General features: G+C 37.2%; 2 protein-coding genes and 1 pseudogene across 2 annotated transcripts; all 3 read left to right on the top strand.

Annotated features, from left to right (window-relative positions):
• Nucleotides 1–6,698: 6,698 nt before the first annotated feature.
• LOC122082152 (TMV resistance protein N-like) lies at nucleotides 6,699–9,104 on the top strand. The gene is made up of 4 exons (XM_042649634.1): nucleotides 6,699–6,874; nucleotides 7,240–8,359; nucleotides 8,553–8,843; nucleotides 8,925–9,104. The coding sequence occupies exons 1-4, from the start codon at nucleotides 6,699–6,701 to the stop codon at nucleotides 9,102–9,104; spliced, it is 1,767 nt and encodes a 588-aa protein (XP_042505568.1).
• A 103-nt stretch (nucleotides 9,105–9,207) lies between these two features.
• LOC122082151 (disease resistance protein RPV1-like) lies at nucleotides 9,208–13,375 on the top strand. Its single transcript, XM_042649633.1, has 4 exons — nucleotides 9,208–10,467; nucleotides 10,586–11,264; nucleotides 11,364–11,493; nucleotides 13,269–13,375. Exons 1-2 carry the CDS (start codon nucleotides 9,208–9,210, stop codon nucleotides 11,165–11,167), a joined length of 1,842 nt encoding a protein of 613 aa, XP_042505567.1. The 3' UTR covers nucleotides 11,168–11,264; nucleotides 11,364–11,493; nucleotides 13,269–13,375.
• A 137-nt stretch (nucleotides 13,376–13,512) lies between these two features.
• LOC122082150 lies at nucleotides 13,513–16,501 on the top strand (annotated as a pseudogene).
• Nucleotides 16,502–18,259: the final 1,758 nt, after the last annotated feature.

Raw genomic sequence — 18,259 nt, 5'->3', positions numbered from 1 at the left:
TTTATCAAATTAGACTCGGATCCCCTGTCGTTGGTTAGTGTTAAGTGATGCAATGAAATAACACTTTATCTCTTATGAGTAAAACATTCTTATCTTATTATACCAAAAATGACTCTCCATTTCTCACCGACTCTCCTTTCCACATCTCCTTCTATCCTTCTCTCCCTGCGAGTTCAGCTCCATCCGTCCCAGCCCAGTTCAGCTCCATCCATCGCCGACAGAAGTGCTCCATCCGTCGCTGCCATCTTAGGTATCCGTGAACGGCTCGTTGGTTTTAAGAAAAAGAGAAGAGCGAAGTATAGCTACTGGACAATTGGGATCAGAGAACACTTTACTGTAAGAATTTGATCAGTTTCTCCCTAGTTCATCTGGAATTTGATGACATGCGATAATCGTGGCAATGTCAGATCTTTGAGCATTCAGATTTGGGTTTGATAATTGGGGTGTACCTTGATTTTGGGTATGGAATAAGCCAAGTTTCCCAAATATGACATTTGAGCATACAATTTAATCTCTACCAAGGACACTCGGCAGAGCAACCTGGAGAAAGAATCCCTATCAAATTTGATCTCCTGCTGCTTAGCCAGCCCTTCCTCCTCTTCCTCCTTGCCATCAACACCACAAACTCCAGAATTTCAGGCACGACAACAAGAAGGTCTTCCGATTTCCCCACCCCTGCCTCCACCGTCACCCTTGATTACTATTTTTGTTTCCTTTACAGTACCTGTTTCTTTTTATATCATTTGGCTTCTTCCCCAAATTCTCTTTCGTATTCTTGTCCCTATCACCACCACCGTCTTTGGCGTCTTTGTTGTTCTTTGACATGGGTGAAATGAGTTCAACTTTCTTCTTCGTCTTCTGCTCTATCCTCTCCTGGAGCTTCCCTGGGTCCATCGCCCATATCACCGTTAGCTTGTTACTGCTGAAGTCCCCTTTCACGTCTTCTGTTTGAACCTCTCAAACAGAACAAAAAACCAATAAAATGTAGAGCAAACAATCAACAAAACACGTAGAAATTAGAAAACAGAGAACATAAGACCAATCGAGACAAAAGAACTAGAAATTAGTGAAAACATTCAATAGTCCAGACTCCAGATTTCTAGTTCTGTGATAAATTCGAAGGACCAAAAGAATTATAAGTAGATTTAAATTATTACAAAAGGGAGGATAAACGGGTCTGAACATTCCACATACCTGTAGTTGCTGAAGGGTGTTCGCAGCCGCTGTAGATTTCGTCGCTGAAAGGGAGAGTGAGCTGGGTTTGTTTCTTCGATGGATTTGGGGACTAAAACTAATGAGGGTAATTTTAGTACTCTCTTATTTTTAAGGGTAAAATGGTATTTAGAAGAAAAATGAACTGCTGATGTCAGCATTCTTGGTATATTCTATAACATTAACTGACTGCAAGGGATCCGAGTTTAATTTGGTAAAAGAGAGGGGTGTCCCTATCATACTGGCATTCCCCGGGGTGTGTGTTGTAAATTACCCTTATTATTATGGGATTAAAAATCAGACAAAGCAACTCAGAAAGTGAGTCAACACTCAGCCTTCCACTTATTTACGTAAACTATGATTTTGTGAAAGACAATTGAGTCAGTCAGTCCAATATTTCCTAATAAAAAAACAAACCAAGAGAGTCTCTTGAGAGAAAACTCTTCTCTGCAACTGCAACTACACCTTGAATTTAAACTTCAATTTCATGGCGGCACTAGATTTGGCTTCCTCCTCCTCCTCCACTGTCTCCACAGGCGGAATCCGATTTGCAAGTGGGGAAGACACTCCAAATGACATGGGATAAACCGTTATCAATGATGCTTTTTTCTCTTTTTTCAGATTTTGTTATCTATAATTTTCATTAACTTGAGTTATTTTCTATTATAGGCAACTGATATGATAAAAAGGATGAGTTTCCCGCACAACTGGCTAATTAATATTACTAGTGAACATTTTGAGATGATGTCCAATTTTAGATTTCTCTTCATTGCACACCCAAACTTCAAGGGAGACTTTTCACGCCTTCCTTCCACATTAAGACGGTTTGGGGGAAAGTGTCAGGAAATTCTACCAACCGATTTTTATCATAAGAAACTAGTTCATCTCGACCTACCAGGGAGTAAATTTTAACAAGTTTGGAATATCAAGACTCAAGATGAAAGTAAGGTCTAGTATTTGACTTTTCCCTTTCTCATTTGATTATTAAATTATATGGATAGTAATATATGTATGTTTTCTCATTGTTTGGCAGTAGTTCCAAAATTTGAAAGTTCTCAATCTTAGTGATTGTCGATATCTATCTAAGCCCCTACACTTTTCATGGTTTCCTAAATTGGAGAAATTAGATCCTGACCCCTGCATATCCTTGGATGAGCTAGATGAGTCCATCGGGCAATTGAGTCAACTCAAAAGTCTTAATCTCAAATATAGCATCATTAAGAAGTTGCCAGAGTCCATTGATGATCTAAAATCTCTAGCCATGCTTGACTTGACGGGGACACAAATAGAAGAACTCCCACACAACATATCCAAGATGAGTTCTTTCAAAGATCTTATTCTCAAATCGTGCAACTCACTCAAAAAATTGTCTGAATCCATTGGTGATCTAAAATCTCTAGTCAGGCTCGACTTGACGGGGACATAAATAGAAGAACTCTCACAAAGCATTTCCAAGATGAGTTCTCTTAAGGAGCTTATTCTCAAATCATGCAACTCACTCAAGAAATTGCCCGATGCTATTGGACTATTAGAGGAACTTGAGGTATTAGATTTGAGTATACTACTGATAGAGATATAATCTGCATTCACCATTTTAAAGGCCTTGACTGGTTTGGGATTCCGTTGCAAGAAAAAGATGCCATTGAGATTTTAGATATCATTCCACTCAACGCCACTGTGAAATTCTGTGAGATATTGTTCAAGAACAGGGAACCTGACCAGAATAAGCCTAATTCCAGTGATTTGCTCAAGTGGTCATATGTCAATGATGCGTTTAAGATTAGAGTCTGTTTCTGATGTAATGGGGGAAAGGGGAGAGATGATGAGGCAGCAGACAGGTCCTTTTCTTAGCATGACTTAAGGTTAACCAGCCAGCAAATGATGATGATGATGATGATGATGATGCAACAATCTTACTGAAGAGGTGAAAACTGTTTATGGATGCCAACACTAATGATCTCAGACTTACCCTCTACAGAGATGTTTTGGTTGGTTCTTTACCTTACTTTAAAGGGTTCTACTTGCACATGTGTATAATGTTAGAGAAATCAAATTAATAACAGCTACACATGATAAAGTAATTGAAACAATTGTTATATTACTCCATCTTTTTTCTTCTTGTCTCCCTATTTTGTAGTATGTTGTGTTTGACTTCCTCTAGAATAGGACTGTGAATGGTTCTTCAGTGTATTCAGCTGGATATGATTTGATAGATGAGTAGGGGAGGGTGATCTCTAATCCAGACAGATGGCCTTCTTCTAAGGGTGGTAAAGGGTTTTCTGAAGTAGCCAAACAAGTTCATGCCATGGGTTTGATTCATGAGGGGAATAAGTGCACATGCAGTCAATGCAAACACACCAATCTTGGACATTACAAAGGTCTTGTTCTTTTTTCTTACCATAAGATTCAAATTCTCTTTCTTCTTTCCTTTTGGCTATGTTTGGTTGTAAGGGGAATTAAAGGGAAGGGAAGTGAAATTTTCATACTTAAAAAGAAATATATGTAATCATTACCCCATGTGACTATATCATTACTTCAAATCATTCCATATTTGGTTATAAAATTTTACTTTACTTTACATCCAAAACCCTTTGCTATAATATGTAAAATGTATCATTAACAAATATGGTTAAAAAAATCAAGTAATTTATATAATCACATTGAATCACATGGGGTAATGATTATAAACATTCCTTTTTTAAGTAAGATAATTTCACTTCTCTTCCCTTTAAATTTCCCTTGCATGCAAACGGAGCCTTTGGTTTTAAATGATTCCATATTCTTCACTATTAGGTTTGTTCTAAACTTCACTCGTATTGGTGAAATTTAAAACTTGCATCACCTGCCACATGGCAGTACAAGAGGTGATACTATGCACCCATCTCACTCATGAACACTTCCTCTCTTCATTCCTTGATGATGTGTTCAGTCTGCCCTGCCCTGTATTCATAAGTTCCTTGATGCAGCCAATCGTTATATTTGTTGGGTTTATGGTCTTGAACAGTGGATTTCGATATTTGGATGCAGCCAATCATTATATTAATTGGGTTCATGGTGTTGATCAGTGTAAATAAAGAAATTTAAAGGGCTATAACATTACAGGTCCTACATAGCAACCAAAAATTTCTGAAATTATTGAGCGGGTAAAACTTTATACGACTAAGGATTTAATGGGTCATAAAAGTTCTAATTGGTGAATAATATTTATTATCTTTGATCTCTTTGCGGTAAAGCATGGCTGCATCTTTGGTGATTACTTGGACATGAATGAGATAAGAACTGTGTCAAAGGTGAATTTTAAATAACCTATTCTACTTTAGTTGTTAGTTATTTTCCAGTTTAGACTATTTTTATTTGAAGGATCACTCAATTGAGTCTTAGGGCTATGTCAGTTGTGAGCATGTGTGGTTTATATTGTACATGATTTTTTGTGACAGGGACTTTGCTATTGCTGGTATGGTAAGAGCCAGTGATTTGCAGGGGAAGTCATAGCCTGACTTAGATATGCTACCATTGGTGTGGCTAACTGATCCAGTCGGAATGGGGCATTAGTATGTTGTAACTGAATATGTGACACTTATCTTTGTTCTGTTTATTGGCCCTTTCAAGAAACTAATCCAACTAATGATGTACAAATCGCGGTATAAACTTCGACCTTTTCTTTCTTTTCTTTTTCAGATTTTGAATCTAGTACAATAAGCCTGGAGCGGGGGATCATTGGTTGTGAGAATGCAATTGCTTTGTGGCAATGAATAATGTTTGGGATTGTTTCTGAAACAATTTCAGTACAGGTTTTTGTGATGAGGCCTCGTCTCTTGTACTGGTCCTTTTCTTATGTTGCTTGAGTCCAACTTTCTCAACAACTAACAATAGTTATGGTCTTATGAAGGTTTTATTTTTCTGGCGATATGTTACTGGTGTCAACACCAAGCACAAACGGGTTAATTTCATTTCCAAGGGATTGATAATTAGCCATTACGCGGCATCATCTGAAGCTTATGCTAACAACCCACCAAGAGGCTGGAACGATTATGACTGGATCATCTCTAGAAGATGAGTTCCTTAGAAATGCAAAAGTCATCACTAACAGTCTACTTGGTCATGGGTATAAGGTCAGAGGCTTGACAATAATAACAGTTAAAACAAACACAAAGGAAAGTAGAACACATTCACCTAAGACAGAGATTTAATGAGGTTTACACCAATATGGTGTGCTACATACTTGGAGGAAGAAGAAGGTGATTCATTATATTGGAGTGAGATTACAACGGAGTTCTCTCAAGAACACACGAACTTGTAGCAAGAACTCTTGCCTAAAAAATCCTAAAATAAAAAAAAACCCCCAAATCTCACAATGTCTGCTCAAGAAGATAATACATTCAATCCTTCAACTCGGGTCGATCCATCACAGATGATAAGTACATATAAGAAGAAGGTGATTTATCATATTGATTGTTTTTAGCGTTCTCATTTAAACTATGGTTTGACCCAATAAATTTGGATCAAGTTCATGTACAAGAACAATCTCATACGTTATTGGACCATGGATTTGAAATCTATTAAATAAAAATAGAAAAAATAGATTCCAAATCCATGAACCAAGAACATAAACCTGATCTACTCTTTAACCCAACAATGCTTCACTACCTTTGGTACGGTACTAGATTTCCTCCGCTTGAAAGAACCTCAAATAATACTATCCACACAAAGTTTCAAACAACTTCACCCGTAATGTATATTGATGGGCCCAACACGAAAGCTAAAAACGAGAGCATAATTTCCAAAAGCACACCTCACCCAACTAAGATGGCCAAGACTCCTTTTCCATGGTGGAGCAACTTGCCTCAACGTTTGAATCAATAGCCATGGACGGGCCCAATACAGAAGACTTTAGAAAACCGTAATTTCCAAGATGGACACCTCGCCGACATACAAAGACAAGTCTCCTTTCCATACTTCATAGCCTGGTTTTAAAAATCCGATTGTATCGGTCAGGATCGTTCAGATTAGATTGGTATTGATTGAGTCTGATTCCTAATCCTGATCGGTGTAATCCGATCCTAACGAATACTTGTTGCTACTCGTTGAGAAAGAAGATCTCTTTGGTCATCTTCTTCTCTGCAACTGAAACTGCAACTGCAACCGCAACTGCAACTTCATGGCAGCACAAAATTGGGCTTCCACCTCCTCCTCTGCTGCTTCCACAATTGGATCTTCCAGCAGTTACGATGTGTTTCTCAACTTCAGAGGAGAAGATACTCGCAATAACTTTACTGGTTTCCTTCACAAAATTCTGAAAGACGGGAATTAATGCCTTTATTGACAGTGAAAATTTGAGGACTGGAGAAGCCATTGGCCAAGCCCTCCTTGGAGCGATTCAGGGCTCCAAGATTTCGATCCCTGTCTTCTCTAAAGGTTATGCGTATAGCAAATGGTGCTTGCTTGAACTTGCTCAGATAGTTCAATGTCAAAGATCCAACGGTCAAATGGTCCTGCCTATATTCTTCTACGTTGAGCCATCACATGTTCGGAACCAAACTGGAAGTTTTGAAGAAGCATTTCGGGAATACGAAAAGATTTTGGAGCCCCACATAGTGGAGAGTTGGAGGGAAGCTTTGCGAGTGGTAGGGAATTTGAAAGGAGAAGTTCTTGACGAAACTAAGTAAGTCTCGAACCCTTTTCTTTTAGTAGTCTTATTATGATATCTTACACTTAATTAACCAGTTATTATCTATGTATTTCATTCCTTTAAGCCCATTCCATTTCCATCTGTTCCAGTTGCAAATACATATGAGCCTAAGTGAAAAGCCACCACACTACCCCTACTTCGTATATAAGGTCTCTCATATTTCAAATTTTTACTCATACCAATTATTTCTCATTGTTAATATATATATATATATATATATATTACTGCTTTCTGTTCCATCAAAAACTTTAAATTTATATGTTATTTCTTTACTAGATATTTTGATCTTATCAGTTATTGTTGTGATTTTACTTTTGATATAAATGAAATGATAGCAGGGATCAAGCAGAGTTGGTTGAATTAGTTGTCAAAAGGGCTCTAAGTGAATTGGTCAGTAGCACACAGTTGGCTGGGTGTAAGTACCGTGTTGGAATGGATTCCTGTGTGAATGATCTATTATCATTATTAGATATTGGCTCAAAGGATGCTCATTTCGTGGGAATCTGTGGTTCTGGAGGCATCGGGAAGACAACTATTGCCAAGGCTGTATATAATCACATCTTTTCATCCTTCAAGAGGCATAGTTTTCTTTCAGATGTTAGAGAACAAGCAATGCAATACATGGGTCTAGTGTCTTTGCAAAAACGACTATTTAAAGATATCTTCAAAGCAGACTTTGATATAGGCGATTTTCATACTGGAAAAAAATTGATAGAAGAAAGAGTCTGTAAAGAAAAGGTTCTTCTTGTTCTTGATGACGTGGATGGTAATGAACAAATAGATGCTTTGGCTGGTGGACTCAATTGGTTTGGTCATGGAAGTAGGGTTATAATTACAACCAGAGATGAACATATTTTGAACGTCGCTAAACTTAACAGAGATAAAATATATAGGCCTCAATTGTTAGATCAAGAACATTCTCTTCAACTATTTAGTTGGCATGCCTTTCAAAACAACCAGCCTCCTGAAGATTATATGCAACTCTCACGTATTGTAGCAGTCCATTCTGGAGGGTTGCCGTTAGCTCTTGAGGTGTTTGGCTCTTACCTATCGGACCTAAGCAACAAAGAAGAGTGGGAAAGTACAATACAAATATTGAAAGAAATTCCTCCTGAAGAAGTCCAGAGAAGGTTGAAGATAAGTTATGACAATCTAGAAAATGATTATCAAAAGGCCATATTTCTTGATGTTGCATGCTTTTTCATTGGATGGAAGAAAGAAATTGTAATTTCCATATGGGAAGCTTGTGGCTATCATCCAAAATCATCAATATGCAGATTAATAAAAAGATCCCTTCTAAAATTTGAAGATAGTTGGGATGGTGAATGCTTGATGATGCATGACCATATTCGAGACATGGGAAGAGAAGTTGTCTTAGAAGAAGGCCGTATGGAGCTAGGAAAGCGTAGTAGGTTATGGTCTTATGGCGAACTCTTAGAAGTATTAGAAGGAAATAAGGTATATTTGTGTGTGTGTGTGTTGCATTAACACTTCCACATTTTAAAATTCTTTTGGACAATGATTGTATGCACTCCACTGCTTGTACACCACCTCTCCAAATGACATGGATGTGCTTATATCATTGTTCCTTTTTTTTTTTGGTTACTATTATCCACCAATTTCCATTAACTTGAGTTATTTTCTATTATAGGGAACTGATATGATAAAAGGCATGAGTATCCCCTATGCCTCAAAGCTGCCTATTAATTTCACTAGTGAACCTTTTGAGATGATGCCTAATCTAAGATTTCTTAACATTAGTTCATCAAACTTTGTGGGAGACCTTTCACACTTTCCTTCTTCATTAAGATGTTTCGAGTGGAAAAACATACCTTTAGATACTTTACCTACTAATTTTTATCATAAGAGATTAGTTTATCTCAACATATCAGAGAGCAATGTTAAACAAGTTTGGAAAATCAGGCCTCAAGATGAAAATCAGGTATAGTATTTGACTTTTTCTTTTGTCATTTGATTGTTAAGTTTTATGGATAGTAATATATGTTTTCCCTTGTTTTGACAGCGGTTCCAAAAGTTGAAAGTTCTTGATCTAAGTACCTGTGTCTATCTATCTACGTCTCCGGACTTTTCATGGTTCCCTTACTTGGAGCAATTATATCTTGGAGGATGCTATTTATTGGATGAGTTAGACGAGTCCGTTGGGCAGTTGTGTCAACTCAAGTCTTATTCTCATATCATGTGAAGCACTCAAAAAGTTGCCTGAGTCTATTGGTGACCTAAAATATTTAGTCAATCTTGACTTGTCGGATACATCAATAAAAGAACTTCCAGACAGCATTTGTAGGATGAGTTCTCTCAAAGAGCTTACTCTTATATGGTGTAATTCACTCAAGAAGTTGCCTGAGTCCATTGGTGAACTAAAATCTCTAGTGAAGCTCGACTTGGGGGAAACACAAATAGAAGAACTCCCATACAACATTTCCTGTATGAGTTGTCTTAAAGAGCTTATTCTTACATCATGTAGGTTACTCAAAAAGTTGTCTGAGTCCATTGGTGATCTAAAATCTCTAGTCAAGCTTGACTTGAGGAAGACACAAATGGAAGAACTCCCAGACAACATTTCCAAGATGGGATCTCTCAAAGAACTTATCCTCACATTGTGTAATTCACTCAAGAAGTTGCCTGAGTCTATTGGTGATCTAAGATCTCTAGTCAAGCTTGAGTTGTCAGAGACACAAATTGAAGAACTCCCAGACAGCATTTCTAGGATGAGTTTTCTCAAAGAGCTTACACTTAAATCATGCAACTCACTCAAAAAGTTGCCTGAGTCTATTGGTGATCTAAAATCTCTAGTCAAGCTTGACTTGACGGAGACAAAAGTGGAAGAAATCCCAGACAGCATTTCCAAGATGAATTCTCTAAAAGAGCTTATTCTCATATTTTGTGATTCATTCAAAAAATTGCCTGAGTCCATTGGTGATCTAAAATCTCTAGTAAAGCTTGACTTGACGAAGACACAAATAGAAGAACTCCCAGACAACATTTCCAGGATGAGTTCTCTCGAAGTGCTTATTCTCAAAAGGTGCATTTCACTCAAGAAATTGCCCATTGGTGTTGGACTATTAGAGAAGCTTGAGGTATTAGATGCTGAAGATTGCACTAAACTAGTGAAGCTACCAAGATCAATGGGAAGAATGAGACGGCTGCACAGCATTAACCTGACTTGGACCAATATTTCTAAATTCCCTGATGATTTTTTAACGCTCTCAAATTTAGTGAATTTGGAAATCAATCATTTGAGGTCGCTTCAGTCTCTCCCAATAGATATGTCACCTGTGAAAACCTTGAAGAAATTAATGATTTGTCAATGCAAGAAGTTGAAATACATCTTGATGCTTCCCTCAAGTTTAGTTGAACTTTGTTGTGAAAAATGTGTTTCATTGGTACGACTACCAGATTTGTCAAAGCTGAAAAATTTGACAACATTGAATCTCAGGTATTGCAAAAAGCTAGAGGAGATTCCAGGCCTTGAGGGAACAGAATCGTTGAAAGAATTGAGTGCACAAGGATGCTATAACTTGACACGTACTCCAAGGAAGATACAGGTTCAAGTCCTTGTTCTATTTTCCCATAAAACTAATTGGAACTATTAGAAGTTCACTGTCAATTAATTTAATACTTTGATTATTGACTTTCCCTTTCCTTTCCCCTTATTATTGGCAGGGAACACTTTTACCAAACAACAGGGAACTTAGTTATAGTTATTCCTTGACTGCAAATGATGGGATCTATAATAATGGATTTATTCTTTGCCTTGTTCTGGAATTCTTCTTCACCATTGACTACAATCTGAAAGTGAAAGAGGGTCACATATTAAGGACCAATATAGAAATTTGTGCTTGTATCCACCAAAAAGATAAAAAAATGAAGTGCTTTCATACGCTGAGAATTAAGGATCTTGAGTATACTACTGATCGAGATGTAATCTACATTCACCATTTCAAAGGCTTTGACTGGTTTGGGATTCCATTGCAAGAAAAAGATGTTATTGAGATTTTATATATCCGTACATACCGTTTCAAATTAAAATTCTGGGAGATCTTGTTCAAGAACAGAGAACCTGACCAGCAAAAGCCTAATTCGAGTTCAGTAGCAGATTTCTTCAATTGGTCATATGTTGGTGATGATGGTGGAGCAGTGACATTAAATTATTGGCCCAACCAGCAAGGGAGGAGGAGGAGTACCATATCCCATTTCTTTAGTCGTGTAGGATTCGACCCTGTTTCTGAGGGTCTCTACTATTGAGGCATAAGGTCCTTCTTTTAGCATGACTATGGAAATATTTCTTCTGGACAAGAATGATGAGACAACTGTTGATTCTGGAGTTCACTGATTGTTAAAGGTACCAACACCAATTCAAGTAGTTTTGTTGAATTAATTTTATTTTTCATATACATTCTAATTATTAATTTAAATAATAATTACTGTGTACCATCTGAAGCTTTGCTTGCAGGACATGATGCTAACAACCCACCAAGAGGTTGGAATTCATCTACTGAATCATCTCAGAAGATGAGTTCCTAATAAATGCAGAAGTCATCACTAACAGTCTACTTGCTCATGGCTTTAAGGTTAGAGACTTCAGATTAATAACACCAACACATAAAAGTAATTGAAACAATTGTTATATTACTCCTTCTCCAATGATTATAACAGTGAAATCTTTTACATGACACTTAAATCATATTTTGTATCATGTTGAAGTTGACTTCCTCTGGTATAGAAGGAATGTACCTGAATGGTTTTTCAGTATATTCAGTTGGATATGATGTGATAGATGAATGGGGGAGGGTGATCCCTGATCCAGACAAATGGCCTTCTTCTAAGGGTGGTTTTTTGAAGTAGCCTAGCAAGTTCATGCCATGAGTTTGAAGTTTGGGATTCATGTCATGAGGGAATAAGTGCATATGCATTCAATGTTAACACACCAATGTGGGAAAATCAGGGTTAACTGCTCGATTCATATTGACTTAATTCATCCATGTGGGAAAATCAGGACACAACAGTATATTTTATTCGAACAACTTCATATGTTGGGGTTAGAGGACGCAACAATGTTCCTGAAGAGGTGGAGGAAGAAGAAGCTAAGTCAGTTGGTTTGGTAGTATGCAATTGCTATGTGGTAGTGAAGGCTGAGGCCTGAATCAACTTTTTCAACTAGAAATGGCTATGGAGAATTTATTTTTCTGACAGTATGTCACTGTTATCAACACCAAGAACAACCAGGTTAGTTGAATATACTTACTTTCTGATCTAACCTTTCTAATTTGGCGGAGGGGTAGTTGAATACTTGAATCCTAACCTTTCTATAGGGGCTTGTTGCAGCAACAAAATCTATTTCCTCACAAGAACATGGGGTGGTGCTCCTTTTTCAATACATATCTCATCTTCAGCCTGGACTATAAGTCCCTATGGCATACTTTAATCTGTAAACTGAAATATTCTCTTCGAGAGTCTGTTAACTCACTGTCCTTGCAGATGCCAGCACTAACACTGACTCAGGTAATGACCTCACACTTATTACTAAGCCATTTTCGGATGGTTCTTTACCTTATTTTGAAAGGTTCAGAAAGGATTTGGCCCTTTCTTTTCCTGGCAAATAAAACAGTAAGTTGCTACTGAAAATTAAATCAATTGTTGCATAACTCTGTTTGTTTCGATGTAAGAGTTTACTTACAGGTTCAAGAACCCAATTCAGTTTCCCAATTTTTTATAAGAGATATTCACTCTTATAAAAACCCCAAGCAACTCTTATTTTGATAAGAGATCTTCACTCTTTCTTCAAGAACCCAATTCAGTTTCCCAATTTTTTTGATCTCTTATTCTTTGACTCTTTTTTTTTTTTTTGAATTCTTCTTTGGCTTTCAATCTATTTGCAATCCTTTCTTCATGAGCCGCCATTAATCTTCTTGAATGCTGTTCCTTATCAATGCAATCTCTATACGAACCTTCTGTCTGTAAATCCAAAAATATCACCCTGAAATCGATCGTGGTTGATCGTTGGGAGGATTGGTTTTGCCATTGATGTGAAGTAATTCTGCAAGTCGGTTAGTAAGAGAACTGTGGTTTTTAGATCTAGATTTCTCTTTCTGGACTCAAATTTCTGAGTCCGCCATCACTGAGCAAGTGAAACCAATGAATATGACAATTGAAACTTTTACTGACATGATTGTTATATTACTCCATCAACAATGAATATCACAATTAAAACTTTTACTGACTTTGAAAACCTCTCTTTTCTACTTCTCTCTCCCTATTTTGTAGTATGTTGTAGTTGATTTCCTCCTGTATAAAAGGAATGTGAATGCTTCTTCAGTATATTCACATCCATGATATGCTGTGATAGATGAATGGGGGAGGGTGATCCCGATCCAGACAATTGGCCTTCTTCTTCTAAGGGTGGTAAAGAGTTTTCTGAAGTATCCAAGCAAGGTCATGCCATGGTTTTAACAACAACAAAAAAAAAAAGTTCATGCCATGGGTTTGAAGTTTGGGATTCATGTCATGAGGGGAATAAGTGCGCAGGCAGTCAATGCAAACACACCAATCTTGGACATCACAAAGGTCTTGTTCTTCTTCCCTACCATACAATTTCAATCTCTTTTTCTTCTTTCCTTTTGGTATTAAATGATGTCAAATTCTTCACCATTAGGTTGTTTTAAACTTCACTCATGCCTGGTTAAGTGTAAACTCAAATGAAATGAATTAAACAGTTCTCTCATTGGTGGCCTGATGTAGAAAAGTAGTTATAAGAGAAACCCATTGCAGAAAGTCCGGAAGGGATGCTGTTGAGGCATGTTACAGGGCAGTGTCCTTAAGCAGTATTTAAACCCCTCAGGCAAATCACAAGTCCTTGCCCACAATACCCTAGCCACTCCCCTACCCTGCCCTGCCCTGCCCTGCCCTGCCCTGCCCTGCCCTGCCCTGCCCTGCCCTGCCTTATAAAGTCCATTGAAATTATCTTCCACTTACAATGTGGGGAGTAAAATAAAGACCAAAGACAAATCCCAAACTACTAAAAAAAAAATTCATTTTTGAAACTGTAAAAGAAAAAGAATGGCTTCAAAGTTGAGACAAAATTTTTTGATTTCTGCAATTATTTGGACCTTGATTTGCATGTGTTCCTGTTAGGGAGGTCCTAATGAGGTGTTTGGTAAACAATTTAAGGCTCACGATATAGGACGTGGACAAAGTGCTTGTTCTTGGATGTCACAGTGTTTCATGCTTGTAATACCAATTCGGGAGCTGGAAAAGCCTTTTTCAGGTCACTATCACCATTATGCGGAATGGGGCATGGATTTTGGTAAAATTTGATTGCGTCCAATTGATATGTCCCTGTGTTCATGGTCTTGATCAGTGTAAATGAAAATTTTCAAGGGATATAAATTACAGGACTGACTTCACAACAGAAGTTTCTGAAACCATTGGGAAGAAAAAAAAACTTTTTAAAACTAAAGGTTATAATGGGCCCATAAAAATTCTAATTGGTGACTAATATTGATTGTTTTTTTTATGTCTTTACAATAAAGAATGACTGCATTTTTTTGGTAATGGCTTGGATGTTGTTGAGATGAGAACTTTGTCAAAGGTGAATTGTAACAGTCTTATTCTACTGTAATTGTTAGTTCTAATCCAGTTTAGACTATTTTCATTTGAAGGAGACTGTATTAGTCTACTTATTAATTATAGATCTTGAGGGAGCTTGACCGCTCCATCATGTATTCCATCTCTCCCAGAACCCATACGACACCTGCCATGGCCAAGAATGTAAATAGTTGTGAATATGCATAGGATAACCGGAAATGATTGGGATAAGTAGGAAGATGTAGCAGCCAGTTTCAATATATCAATGTAAACTGTGTTCTTTAAAATTTTTTTATTGATCACTCCGTAGAGTTTTTGGTCCACATGTTAGTTGTGTGCACGTGTGGTTTATAATGCACATATGAACTTTTCTAATGGGGACTTTGCTAATGCTGGCATGGTAGGAGCCAGTGGTTTGCAGGGGAAGTCATGGCCTGACTTAGATATGCTACTACTGGGGTGGCTTGCTGATCCAGGTGACACTTAGGTAGAAAGCTTTAGCTTATAACTTCTGAAATTTGCAATCACTCACAATTTAGCAAAAGACGAGCAAAAAGAGAAGTGGTAAGAATCAAAATAAACACATACATAAACAGATTTAAGTGGCTTGGCTTTTTAACTTTTGTCCATGAGGCATAATTCAATTTCTTCTTTATTATGAGAAGAACAGAAATTGGACAAGCAAACAGCTCATGTTTCAGGAAAAACAATAGCACGGAACTCTTTTACCTCCATCTCCCTTGCTTTCTCAATTATGTTAAAACAGACTTTTTGAGACTAGTCTGATATGCCTTATTATTTATATTGTTCCCACTCTCCAATTCAAAAGCCTTCACATGGTAACCCTAAACACTCCACAGTTGGATTTGAACACTATCCAATGGATAGGATAAAAGATACATTTCGACAAGTTCTCATTGAATGCTGCTTTGTTGAGTCAGATGAACCATCTCCCCTTGTTAAAGAAGATGAAAAAAGGGCATATAACCACAAAATGTAAACAAAGTACATATCAATTGAATCTTAAGGGAAACTCTCTCCTCAAAAAAAAAAATTTTTTTCCAGAAACAAAGTTCTGGCCAAGGTCTGCTTTTCTATATGGGCATATCCCTACACAAGACAAGAGATTAATGGTCCATGACCATAGAACAAAATTATTACTGCTTGCCTGGTTATAATCTCTTGAACCAGGCAAAAGTCTACAAAACAACTTGCTTAATATTTAGGTTTAGCTTGAAGATTTTCATATGTGAGCTTTCAAGGGCAGATACTTTGATGAAGTAAAAGCTAAAATTCAATTAATATGGATATTTTTGTATACTAGGTGTCAAAGAAGGGCCACATAAACTATCTAATCTCAGTCCAGATGAGCAAAGAACTCAGGTATGTGGGTGCGATCTGTAATGACTTAATTCCTTTCAAGTCATGGGTGTTATAGAGTTCAATTTTTCTTAGTGAGAGGTGACAAAATTTTCTTAGGTGCAGGTGACTTTATGGTCCATGGCCAAATCGATCACCTCTCATGTTTGGGTGTGATGCAAGGCAAATTGATATGAGCATATAGAATCTCATCACAAATCCTGTATTGCTGAAAATAAATTCTTTTAGCACAAACAACATGGAGGTACGCACACTATCCACCTTTTGATCATATTAGTCATTTCAAAAAGACTTTAGAAGGAAATTTACAATGGAATAATTATGTGTTGTAATTTCAGTTTTCTTACATCTCTGGCACAAATGTTTTAAGTGGCAAAGGGGTTCTCACCAAGCAATCTATAAGTTTGAAGTATGAACCCATATTGGAAACAGGTGTTTCAGTTCCTACTAGCTGCATGGATCAGAATTCTAAAGGTTAGGTTGTTGAAGCTCTTAGCTAACTCCTTGAACAGATCTGTTGGAAGGATTTCTCGGGAAAGAAGCAAACAAAAGCCTGATATTTGCTTCTATAAGAAGAAGGTTCTCTTGACATCTTATGGAAGGTTTCTACTTTAATTCATTTTTATATTTAATTGGTAACATCACTGTCAGTATTGCTTCTTATACTTGTTTGGATGTTTTCTGTGTGATGATGAAGAGAAAATCAACAAACAGAAATAAGAAGGAAAATTTCCAACTATCAAAAACAAATGCACCGCATTTTTTCCTGGATGCTTCTCTAAACCAGATTACTCATGAAGAGTCAAAGAACTTCTCAATATCCCCTTGCAGATATGGTGCTAACTAGGGGTGTAAGTTTAGCCCTGATGATCCGAACCCGCCCTGAGTCTGAACCCTGTCTAACCCGACTATGAAGGCCAACCTGACCCAACCTTGTGTGGGGTTGGGCCGGGCCTGGGTTGAGGCATAGAAAACCTAGCTTGACTTTAACCCGCCTTGAGTTTAACCTTAATTATTATTGTGCTTTGTAGAATGCAGGTGCCTCTCCTAACCAAGGGATTTTCTTGTTGTTGTCATTGAGTTTCTTGTGTAACAAGAATATGATAGAGACCAGTATAGCCAAAAGAGAAAGCACAAAGCCAAAGGAAAAACCATATGTAGAGCCATGAATTAAGGAATGAGGAGAGGTGGGGGCTTGGAGTACTTGAGTTTCTTGGTCTTTATATATTGAAAATTAAGCATTATTATAGATCAAGATGAAATTCTAACAACAGTGAGTGATTGGATTATGTCTTGATATGTTGACTTTTGATGGAGGGGATTAAAAAAATGGTCACATGAAAAAATAGGGGCACATGGAATTTCCATGAAAAAATGATAAAATATCACGTTTAGTTTTAATTAAAAAATCGGATTTCAATTCATATCAGGAATTGAAATCGGAATTAAATCCTACTTATTAAAATGTGATTCCACTACGAAGACCAATTAGGATCAACCCGACCCAACCCGGCCCAATCATGACCCTGGCAGGGTTGGGCCTAAGCATGAACCCGACAGGGTTGGGTTAGGATGAGCATGAACCTGACAGGGTTGGGTTAGGGTTGGGTTGAGTTTTGGGACCTAGGGTTGGGTTAGGATTTTAAGAAACCCGGCCCAACCAGGCCTTGTTTCACCCCTAGTGCTAACCAGGTGTTTGTTCTATACAAGATGGCAGACTTTTCCTTTGTACCAACCCTTTTTGGATGTTATTTATAGAAGTCTAAAAGCTATATATGGTCTTTTTTTTTAAGATAATTTGCCAAAGTACATCAATAGTCGATTTGCACAATTCTACACGCATTGCTTCAAGATCAATGTGAAAGAACTAATTAATTAGCTGACTACAATAGAACTCCAGTCATTGTGGAAGGGCTAAATTAAGATGATATGGGGACTGATATTTGAAGCATAATGACTATTTATAAAATAAAGTATCTTGAGGAATGTGAAAGTACATGAAGCATAAAGGTTATGAAATCATGAACTCCTAGATGAGTACTCGAAAACAATTAAAATTTCTCAGCTTTTATTGTTAAACAGCCACAATGGAAAAGGGCAGGGCATACTTGTAGGAAAAGGTTTAAAAGCAGAAGCAAGAAATTAATAGGAAAAAAAAAAACATGAGTATTCATCCTTGGAAACTAATTTTAAGATCTACATTCTTCAATCACTAAACACAGCTAAAAGCCTGTTAACACTACTTCTATTGTCCCCATTAAAACTAGATGAACCTATGATTTCTTGTCTTATTATTAATATATTGATTCTATAGGAGAGGTATATCTTTCCTACTTCAACCAAAGGCTTTTGATTTCACCTTATTTAAACACA

The sequence above is a fragment of the Macadamia integrifolia genome, chromosome 6 (assembly GCF_013358625.1).
Source record: "Macadamia integrifolia cultivar HAES 741 chromosome 6, SCU_Mint_v3, whole genome shotgun sequence".
NCBI lineage: Eukaryota > Viridiplantae > Streptophyta > Magnoliopsida > Proteales > Proteaceae > Macadamia > Macadamia integrifolia.
This window is presented reverse-complemented; position numbering and strand designations above follow the sequence as displayed.

What these genes read in the sequence shown, in the direction of transcription:
- LOC122082151 (XM_042649633.1), top strand. Translation starts at nt 9,208, where the DNA reads ATGAGTTCTCTCAAAGAGCTTACTCTTATATGGTGTAATTCACTCAAG. An exon ending in GTACTCCAAGGAAGATACAG is followed by an intron (nt 10,468 to 10,585) that starts GTTCAAGTCCTT and finishes TATTATTGGCAG; the next exon opens with GGAACACTTTTACCAAACAA.
- LOC122082152 (XM_042649634.1), top strand. Translation starts at nt 6,699, where the DNA reads ATGGTCCTGCCTATATTCTTCTACGTTGAGCCATCACATGTTCGGAAC. An exon ending in GAAGTTCTTGACGAAACTAA is followed by an intron (nt 6,875 to 7,239) that starts GTAAGTCTCGAA and finishes AAATGATAGCAG; the next exon opens with GGATCAAGCAGAGTTGGTTG. An exon ending in AAGTATTAGAAGGAAATAAG is followed by an intron (nt 8,360 to 8,552) that starts GTATATTTGTGT and finishes TTTCTATTATAG; the next exon opens with GGAACTGATATGATAAAAGG.